At 34.9% G+C, this 10,240-nt stretch overlaps 2 protein-coding genes across 2 annotated transcripts in view; both read left to right on the top strand.

Annotated features, from left to right (window-relative positions):
- Nucleotides 1-3,038, top strand: part of LOC116004875 (microtubule-associated protein 70-1-like) — a 6,187-nt gene extending 3,149 nt beyond the window's left edge. The window contains exons 6-11 of the mRNA XM_031245068.1: nucleotides 69-224; nucleotides 318-464; nucleotides 594-665; nucleotides 754-1,281; nucleotides 1,359-1,546; nucleotides 2,523-3,038. Of these exons, the coding sequence (XP_031100928.1) occupies nucleotides 69-224; nucleotides 318-464; nucleotides 594-665; nucleotides 754-1,281; nucleotides 1,359-1,546; nucleotides 2,523-2,565 (1,134 nt within the window). The 3' untranslated portion in view covers nucleotides 2,566-3,038. The remainder of the gene's footprint in view (nucleotides 1-68; nucleotides 225-317; nucleotides 465-593; nucleotides 666-753; nucleotides 1,282-1,358; nucleotides 1,547-2,522) is intronic.
- A 5,743-nt stretch (nucleotides 3,039-8,781) lies between these two features.
- The window catches only part of LOC116004176 (uncharacterized protein C594.04c), a 2,800-nt gene continuing 1,341 nt past the window's right edge, over nucleotides 8,782-10,240 (top strand). Inside the window, exons 1-2 of the mRNA XM_031244114.1 lie at nucleotides 8,782-9,082; nucleotides 9,371-9,634. Of these exons, the coding sequence (XP_031099974.1) occupies nucleotides 8,852-9,082; nucleotides 9,371-9,634 (495 nt within the window). The 5' untranslated portion in view covers nucleotides 8,782-8,851. The remainder of the gene's footprint in view (nucleotides 9,083-9,370; nucleotides 9,635-10,240) is intronic.

Here is a 10,240-nt window from a genome sequence, read left to right as displayed (position 1 = left end):
TTTTTTTTTTTTTTTTTTTTTTTCTGGTATAGTTTTTTAATTTGTAATTTAATCCCAAAATACTTCAGGAAGAGAACAAAATATTGGATAAAATGCATCGCCAAAAGGTTGCAGAGGTTGAAAAGCTTACCCAAACTGTGCGTGAGCTTGAAGAGGCTGTTCTTGCTGGTGGTGCAGCAGCTAATGCTGTTCGGGATTACCAACGCAAAGTTCAAGAGATGAATGTAATGTGCAAAAAATAATTCCATTATACATCATGCCTGATAAGTCCAGAGTACCATGTATCTTGAAATATGTTCTGTTTAATCTGTTCCCAGGAAGAGAGAAAAACTCTTGACCGGGAGCTGGCACGTGCGAAGGTTACTGCAAATAGGGTGGCCACAGTGGTTGCTAATGAGTGGAAAGATTCTAGTGACAAAGTAATGCCTGTAAAACAGTGGCTTGAAGAGAGAAGATTTTTGCAGGTATATTAGTTGTCGATCACAGCCCTTGATTGACTTGATGTTCTAATTGTGATTCTATCTTGATTAATGAATTTAATGCATTTTGATTGTTATCTTTGGTTGTGGTGGCCACATCTTCTAATGCCACAGGGGGAGATGCAACAATTACGAGATAAGCTAGCAATTTCTGAACGAACTGCAAAATCAGAAGCCCAGTTGAAAGTATTGCTTCACCCAATTTAATATCTGAGTTGTAACTCAATTTTCTATTTATGTCCTAGTTTAAATTGCACTTTACTGTTTTCCCTAGGAAAAATATCAATTAAGGCTTAGGGTTCTAGAAGATACATTGAGGTCATCTAGCACAAGCGTTCGCAGCACTCCAGATGCAAGAAGCTCAAGCAATGGTGCTACACGTCGACAATCATTGGGTGGAGCAGAAAATATTTCAAGATTGGCTTCTAATGGCTTTTTGCCCAAGCGGTCACCATCCTTTCAAATGAGGTCTTCTGGGATCAGTTCTGTCCTGAAGCATGCAAAAGGGACATCAAAGTCGTTTGATGGTGGCTCAAGATCATTGGACCGAAGTAAAAACCTTCTTAGTGGAACTGGTCCAAATTTTAAGCTTACTCAGTCCTGTGATGGAGCTAAGGATAGTGGGGCTGAAAATAAATGGAAAGAAAATCAAGATGAAAAGCCCAATGACTTGCAAGTAACAGAAACAGAGGATACTGTCCCAGGAGTATTACACGATTTGCTACAAAAGGAGGTGGTTTCCTTGAGAAAAGCATGTCATGAAAAGGATCAAAGTCTAAAAGACAAGGATGATGCAATTGAGGTTATTCTTCCACACCAATGCTACTGACTTCTTCTATGATTTGTTTTTGCTAAGTTTGTTCCATTATTACTGTTTAGATGCTAGCCAAGAAAGTAGAGACTCTAACAAAGGCAATGGAAGTTGAGGCTAAAAAAATGAGAAGGGAGGTTGCTGCAATGGAAAAGGAGGTTGCTGCGATACGAGTGGAGAGGGAACAAGAAAATAGGGCCAATCGACTTGGAAATTCAAGGGGTTCTGTCAACAGTTCTCAGATGATTCCTGGGAGGTATGCTTTTTATGTTTGTAATTTTTAACATAATATTGTGCTAACACCTATTATGCGTAACATTTGCATTCCAGGGAGTGGAAATATTTTCTTTCCTAAACTTGACACTGCAATATCTTTATTATGTCTGCTTCTTGTTGCAATGCTTTTCACTGTTTTATGATTTCACACTTTCTAACATGAAACCATTTTCATAAGTTAGAAGTTCATATATATCCATTATTTTGATTATCTTTCCCTGCTATAAGTTGATGGATTTTGTTATTGTTCTTACTATGTTCAATTTATCAAGCTTATGCATCTGAATGAACATGTGCATTTATAGACCTTTAGAACTATATTTACAATTAGCCGACCTGCCCTTTATATAGGGGAGTGTTAAGAATCAACCTGAATGTCTAGAGGGTTATAAGTTGTGTATTCAGTAATTAGAATACTGCTCCCAAGTTGAATATTCATACAAATGGACAAAAAGGTGCACAGATTATTTAGATGTCGACTCTAGAAGATTAAAAAAGGATTTAGGGGAGTATTATTTCTTTTGATGGAATGAGTTTTTAATAGTGTTAGAACTGCAATGTACATTTGTAGTTAGTAGTAGCATGACAGTCTTCTTATTTAGTCATCTAGCTGGAGCTTAGAAATGGTTATTGAATGGTTGATAAAAGGGGATATGATATTAAGCATTATTCTTCTGTGCTTCACTGCTTCTTGATCAAACAACAACACTAATGTTGGTCTTCATTCATAGGATAGTGTCTCTGAATGTGAGCATTTAATTTATGTGATTATAACATTAATATGAAGTTTGTATCATGATATGCAGATATTAGTATATATTATAACAACATAGACTGAACATTTTCTGAAGTACTGTGTAATACCTTACGATGTGACTTGTGGGAACATTTCTCCAGTTTTTTCTTGTTTTTTCCCCCCTTTAAAGTGTATTACCTTAAATCCTTAATATTTGCAGGAGTGTAGTGGCAAGAAGTAGGGTAACGCGCACCACGCAATAACAAACAAGGCACTTCCTGCGTACAGCTGTAAGCAGTTCTGCATAATTTGGCCTCTGCTATGGTTTTCTTTACCATTTTCCTATTTCACCTCTCCTATTGTTTATTGTATAATTGTAACAAGCGTTATGGCAACCTTAAAATTAGTCAAAAGAAGAAAAAAAAACCATAGACGAAATTTGCTTTGCTTCTGACTTAGATGTGATCCCTCCGCTAAGAAACCAAACCAGTAGGAAAGAAAACTAAACCTTTCAAAGTTGACCTAACCTTTTGTTAGAAAAAAATGTGAGTGGCGGTGGTCATGTGGATGATGTATAGGTAGCTTGTTGGCATTCATTTTGCCCAGCTTCTCTTTAGTCATGTTTGCAGTCTGTATTTGTAATCTGCAGCTAGTGTGATGATATGTTATTGGTTCGGGTTGGTTGTATCAGTGTTTATTGTAATGTGATAAAAAAATATCAAGTTTTTCAGCTACTCATTACTCCCACTCCCCCGCTTTCTTGACTTGGATTTTACATCTAAAAGTTTCATTGGAAACTTTATTATGATAAAATTTAGATGTGGATGAAGTCTGCAACTAAATTCAAGTGTTATGGTATTATATTATCATTATTCATTATAGCAAATGCCTATCCCGACGATTGGATACAAACTGTGATAATATTTGTGTAATTATTGATATGGTTTTCAATAGTACTTTATTGTGTATGGTTTTATTGTTATATACTCATTGGATACTAAATATATTCTAGCAAGATTTTTTTTTGGGTGAGATTCGAATGCGTGATTAAAGGTTCTAGTCTCGAAAGATATACGGAGTAATTATTATAGCTAAGTATAATTTGTAATGCAGTAGTGTTGAATTGAAGTTTTCTAAAAGTAAAAATTGTGTATGATTGGTAGGAGCAGCCTATAAGAGTTGTACAGTCTAGTATGGTGTTTAATGCAGTTTAAAAAAAGGAAAGCTTCTCTTTCTGTTATGCTTTACCGACAAAAATAATGTAACCCACTTATTTTCTCTGATTTTCATTTTATTTTATGCTTGTAAATTTAATGATTATTGATCTGTTTAGAAAAACAAATTATTATTTTATTTTACAGAAAATGATATTTTTTGGCTTTGAAGTACAGAAGAACAATTTTTTTGGGGTTCATTTACTTGTATTGTTACAAAGTAAAATAGTTTCTCTTGTTTCTCAATTATTTACATAGTGAATTTTAAAATTCAACTCTAATAAAGCTTAGCTTCGTAAATGTAAATTTTTTTTTTTTATAATTTAAAAATAAAATTTACTAAAGGCATATGTTGTTAAAAGAAAAGGAGAACAGTTATAGATTTGGAGGGTCTAATCAAAGTAAGAGGATAATTTTTATAACGTGTTTCATTACATGTAATTTCAAATTTTACTTTTTCACTTTTACTCTATAATGTAAATAAAAATATGATATTTTTATCATGTGAGTCCTAAAAATAATGTGTACATTAATGATTTGTTAGAGAGAAGAAGTTGAAAGTAAAAAGTAGAGTCCATGTAGTATTTTATTTTTATAACTTGTATTAGCATAAAATTATATTAGAAGAATTTTGTCAACACTATTTTGATCAAACTGTATAAGGTCTTTTTAATGTAATTTATTTCTTTTATATAATTTATAAACTATTATATAAAAGTAAAATTTATCAAACACATACTCTATCAAGTAATAATTGCAAACAATAATAATAATAATAATAATAATAATAATAATAATAATAATGTGAGGCAGATGACAATGATGGGGTTTGGAGTGAGCGAATAGGGGCGTAGCAGAGTGGTCAAAGATAAGAGGATATTGTTGTCAGTGAGTCCACGTGGTGTGGCGTTGTGCTTTGTGTCAGATAATATTCGCTTTCTTCAAGCTCAGTCACGCTACTTCACGTGCTCTTTTCTTCCATTTCAAGTCAACATTCATTCTCTAAGCTCCCTTCCTTTGCATCTTTTTAAACCTTCACTCTAACGCTAAGAATAGGCTCCTAAACCAACTGGATTCCATTCCCTTCCTGCGTGGGCTTCTGTTGTGCCAAATGGCCCAACTACTGCTAATGATGGACTTATTTGTGGCCTAACTTATGTTGAATATTGGGCTCTCATATGGCCCAAGAAGGCGGTCAACCAAGTGGCCCTGTCCAGCATTTCTCTTTTTACTTATGTTGTAGTGTGCAACTCGTTTGGTTCAAACTTCATAGTCATGAAGAATCTGCTTGGGCTTGGAATGGGCTGTGGTATTTATATGTTGAGGGTGTAGTTGTCAAACAAACGGCCCAACTCTAGTAATCATGGGCTTATTATAGACTAAATGTGCACTTATGGCCCAAGAAAGCGTTGCCGCAATCATTATGGTCCATATAATTGTATAGTTCATAAATAAAAAGTATATTTTTAATATACTAAAAGGATATGTGTAAAGGTAGAGTGTGCAAAATGGGACCTCAAGGAGGTTGAAAGGCTACCTATGGGCTATCATTTGGTTATTCAACAAACTATCAAATCTTTAGAAAGTGACACACTTTCAATATTTGATTGATTGTGAACTCAAGAATTAAAAGTAATGCAATAGTTGAAGGATTAAAGTTTGAATTATGATATGTCCAGATTAAGTAAGCATTGATGTGGTCATTCAAAATCAATAAAAAACATTCGATTAAATGTTAAAAAAGTAATATTTTTATTCCAGATGAGAGGAGGCCAAGTAATAATCTTTGTATTCCAGATAAGAGGAGGACCAAAAGGCAGCTTTAATAGCTAACCACAGGCCCTGGAATGTAATATAACCTAGCTACAACAACATACATAACCTCATCGGATAGAGACGAGATGAGCATGGAAAAATAAATGCATCATGATGTACTTAATTTTGAGCCTCAAGATTGTCTACTATATATGGAAGATCCATTCGGAGCCTTAACAAAAGAAGTTCATGTAAGCATGAGACTTTGCCCTGACTATGGTGGTAGGGTATTATTATTGATCAATCATGATGACTGAAAATATATGATGAAGAATGTATTTAACTATTTATACAGATATATACAAAGAGTCTTAAGTTTGAGAGAAATGGTAAATGGTAATCCTCCAAATAATATAGGAGAAAAAATGAATTCTAATTTGTGTTAAGATACATAGTCCTAACATTCCAAATGGTGTGAATTGCTATTGTCTGGAGATAGGGTTACACTATAAATTCAGGGTGTGTTTGGTTGGTGGGTTTAGACATAGGGAATGTGTATGAAAGTGATTGCTTGTGTTTGGTTGATATGTTTTGTGAATGCTACTATGGATTTGGAATACCCCATTAATGAGAAAACCCATACCCTTATTAAATAAGGGTTTCATCTCCCTTCCTCATTTCTTCCTCAACTATTAATAATCATTCCCATTCCACCCAACTACCAAACATGTTAAATACTTTCACCAAAACCCATTACCATTACCAAGGGTGTGTTTGGTTGGGGGGTTTAGGCATAAAGTATGGGTATCAAAGTGATTGTTAGTGTTTGGTTGATAGGTTTTGTGAATGCTACTATGGGTTTGGAATACCCCATTAATGGCAAAACCCATATCCTTATTAAATAAGGGTTTCATCTCCCTTCATCATTTCTTTCCCAACTATTAATAATCATTCTCATTCCACCCAACAACCAAACATGCTAAATACTTTCACCAAAACCCATTACCCTTACCAAGTATCTGATACCCATTCCGATTCCGATTCCATGTGCGAACCAAACGCAACCTCAAATTATTTTCATTTTTACCCCAGCAATTAAAGAGGAAAAAGAAGCTGAAAATGGGGAAAAGGATTTAAAAAAAAAGATAATTAAATGATTAATTAAAATGGGTACCCCATTGCGCCAAAAGAGAGCATCTAATTAGTATGCGCATGCAAATGCCATTAGGAAAAGGGATGTATTTTTATTTTTATTCTTTTATTATTCAATGATTGATTATGATATTATAATGAAAAGTTTTACTCTATAGCATAACGTAACTAATTAATTAAATCAAAATAAATTTATAAATTTTGCTTTGTTTACGGTAATTGAAGCACTATCATACAAGCAAAGACCAAAAATAATAAGTATGTATTTGGTTTTGTTTTGGGCACTAGTGTACAAGCATTTGGGCCTCCAGCATTTTCCATGACAAAAACAGTGAGATCCTTAAAATTTATGATTCAAATCTATAATGAACAATGAGATCCTTAAATTTGTGGTCCAAACTATAATGAACAATTTTAACGTATCTTATGCAATCACAGCTTAACGAAAATTTAAAGAAATTCTACACTTGTCTTCCTTTTCATTGAATTTTATTCGATGTTTTATTGTTTAAGCTTTTATGAACTTCCATAAATAATGTTTTATTGTTTAAGCTTTTATGAACTTCCATAAATAATGTTGAAATGTCCTGTGAATACATATTTAGATACTATTTAGTTTGTAAATATTGTAAGAGTTTTTTCCACTTTTGGTCCTATGACTTTAGTGTTTTCGTCAATTTAGGTACACGACTTTCATTTTGCCACTTTTAGTCCTTGACTTTAATTTTTTTCTCACTTTTAGTCCTTGACTTTGATTTTTTTTTCCACTTTTAGTCCTTTCGGCCATCCGAGCGACAACTTTTAATCGAAATCAACAAATTGTTATGCCATTAAGGGTAAAAGTGTATTTTGATAAAGTTCTAAATATATTTATAAATAAAATCAGATAAAAAATAGGAAAAAAAGACGTTATTTGCTTGTTCTGCTTCGCTTTTTAAGCAACAACTTTTAATCGGAATCAATAAAATGTTGTGTCATTAAGTGTAAAATTGTCTATTGATAAATCTCTAAATACATTAAACGTTATTTACCCTTAATGGCACAACAATTTGTTGATTTCGATTAAAAGTTGTCGCTCGGATGGCCGAAAGGACTAAAAGTGAAAAAAAAAAATCAAAGTCAAGGACTAAAAGTGGCAAAAAAATTAAAGTCAAGGACTAAAAGTGGCAAAATGAAAGTCGTGTACCTAAATTGACGGAAACACTAAAGTCATGGGACCAAAAGTGGAAAAAACTCATATTGTAATTATCTTATGAGAATGAATATCGAACTCGTGCAAGCGCAGTGCTTGTTAAGTATGTTTAAAGGCTTTTCATTTAATTTTTTTTCACCTTTTCCCTCTCTCCCACTTAGCAAGAAAAAACTTAACAAAAGAAATTTAATTTAGTGTTGGGATTGCTCTTAGGGGGTGCCATATGAGCTGTGCGGTTCTTGCAAAAAAAATGATTAGCCACACCATTATTACCCTACAAACCATCATGACATGCACCACATACGTAGGATCATCCTATGATCTTACACCCAAAATATAGCTTTTTAGTATCTTTTAATCATCTTTTGCATAGTCCTTAATCATGATTGTGCTTCTGCTTCTTCACTTTGTTATGGAACCATATCACGCTGCAATCAATTTGAGATTCGGTGAAATTTACATTTACACATGTTATTTTTTATAATTATATGCTTGGTTTGATAGATGATGTTTAATTAAACTTATTGATGATGTCTAATTCTTATATATTATGGATACACATTTCATCATTTACCTCTTATACTAAATTTTTTAAGGGAGCTCAGCTGAATGTCACGGACATAGAGAGTCCCGCGCAGCACAGAACGCCCTTGCAGCGTTCCGGGACCCCTCATGTCCCGCGGACCAGCCTTACCCTCATACGTGCAAATCTGGTTTCGCCTTGCCATAAGCTCATTAAGGAAGCATCAATAGCTCTCGACCAGTTGTGCCCTTCGAATCGTATTGGTACCTCGGCGTGCCTAACTCGGTTAGACCTAACGTCTAAGGTAGAACTCCCTTAAAGCTATTGTCATCCCCTTTACCCGTAAAGCAAGCTAACTAGTTGGCCCGTTTATTCATTGGGTCTAACATGGTCATGGAAAATAGTCCGTGACATGAAGCCTCTAGGAGTTTCAAAATTAAGGTATGATTGGGACAACCCGATTCCCAACATGATCTGATTGTGTGAGTGACTTATTAACCTTTTAAATTTGTCTAAAATAATTTACTTCATTGTAATTCTTTATCATAATTGCGCGAACTGCACTAATATAAAATACCCTTTGACTTTTGATCTGGCTCACCCTGTAGCTCGAGTAGTCATGTCCACTGTCCACCCAAGTTCAACCTTAGCTCAACAACGTTATACTACTATATATATCACCATCTTTCCCGGTCTTCTCAACAATCCAAAACATGGCTTCTTCTCATAACAATTTCAACCGAGCATTGGTTGCTTTCTTAGCTCCCCTTCCCTCCATCTTCTTCTACCTCTCTTTCCTCCGCCATTACCATTCCCCACAATCACACAATGCACCTCTCTGGCACTGGTGCTACCACCACCCTCTCCTACTCTCCCACCTCTTCTTCTTCTTCAACGTCAACCTCCTCTTCTGGATCATCGGCCTCCTCCAATCAAGCCACTGGGTAACAATTCCGATAAACGCACTAATTTTAACGAAATCACTGATTGAAGTGTGTTTGGTTGACATATTTAGCTATCAGGAATGGTATCAAAATCATTGTTATTGTTTGATTGACATGTTTTTAGAATACTGCTATGAATTTTGATTATCCTATTAATTGCAAAAATCCATTTCTTAATAAAACAAGGGTTTTATTTCCCATATTAATAATCATTCCCATTCCATTCTACTACCAAAAAATACTTTCATTAATGTTTGTTTTAACTGTTTTGTTTGGAATGATGGGCAGATGATTGATTTGTACTGGACTGTGATTCCGGTGTTGCTGTTGCACTACTACCGGAGTCATCCGGCGGGGGAGTACGACGCTTGGAGGTCGGCGGCGGTTGTGGTGCTGACGTGGATATGGAGTATAAGGCTGACGCATAACTACTTCCGGCGAGAGAAGTGGCAGTGGGGCGCCAGGGAGGATTGGAGATTCACTGATTTGAGTGAGCAGTATGGGAAGAATTGGTGGTGGATGTCTTTCTTTGCCGTTTATGTTTCTCAGCAGGTATGGTTTTTCTTTGTGCACTCCAAGTGTATGATAAATTGCCTCTGTGAAATTTCTGGACTATCTAGTTTACCTTATGTTTGAGTTTCAAATGAAAGGCATAGTTTTAGTTTTTAATCCCTGTATGGTTTTAGTCAATTTGGTCATTCATATTAGTGCAATGACTAGGAGAAAGCTGCACATGGATAGATCAGCATAGACAATGCAGTGCAAATTAAAGTCACTCAACATATAATAAAGTTTGCTGCTTTCTGCTGGTTTTCTTCCTAAATTGAACATATTTTCACTGGACCTAAAAACAATACCAAATCCCTCGATCTGATCCATAGTCAAAGAAAGCTAGGCATTACTTGTTTATGTCCAAGAAAGAAATAATTGGATGAGGAAGACGGGATGTATTACCTCCGATCCTTCCCTTTACAATCATGTTTATCCATTAGTGTGCTTGCTATTTGCTAAACTATAAGTATTTAGTTGATGATACCACTTCCATTCAGAATTGCAAAAGTTGAAGCAAAAAACACCCATGAAATCCCATAGACCTGAAAACCTGCAGAGGTAATCATCAAAGTTTTAAGAGAGAGGGGGGGGGGGGGGGGGGGGTTT

The sequence above is a fragment of the Ipomoea triloba genome, chromosome 14, assembly GCF_003576645.1.
Source record: "Ipomoea triloba cultivar NCNSP0323 chromosome 14, ASM357664v1".
Taxonomy (NCBI): domain Eukaryota; kingdom Viridiplantae; phylum Streptophyta; class Magnoliopsida; order Solanales; family Convolvulaceae; genus Ipomoea; species Ipomoea triloba.
Note: the sequence above shows the minus strand (reverse complement) of the source record. Positions and strands in the feature narration are given on the sequence as shown.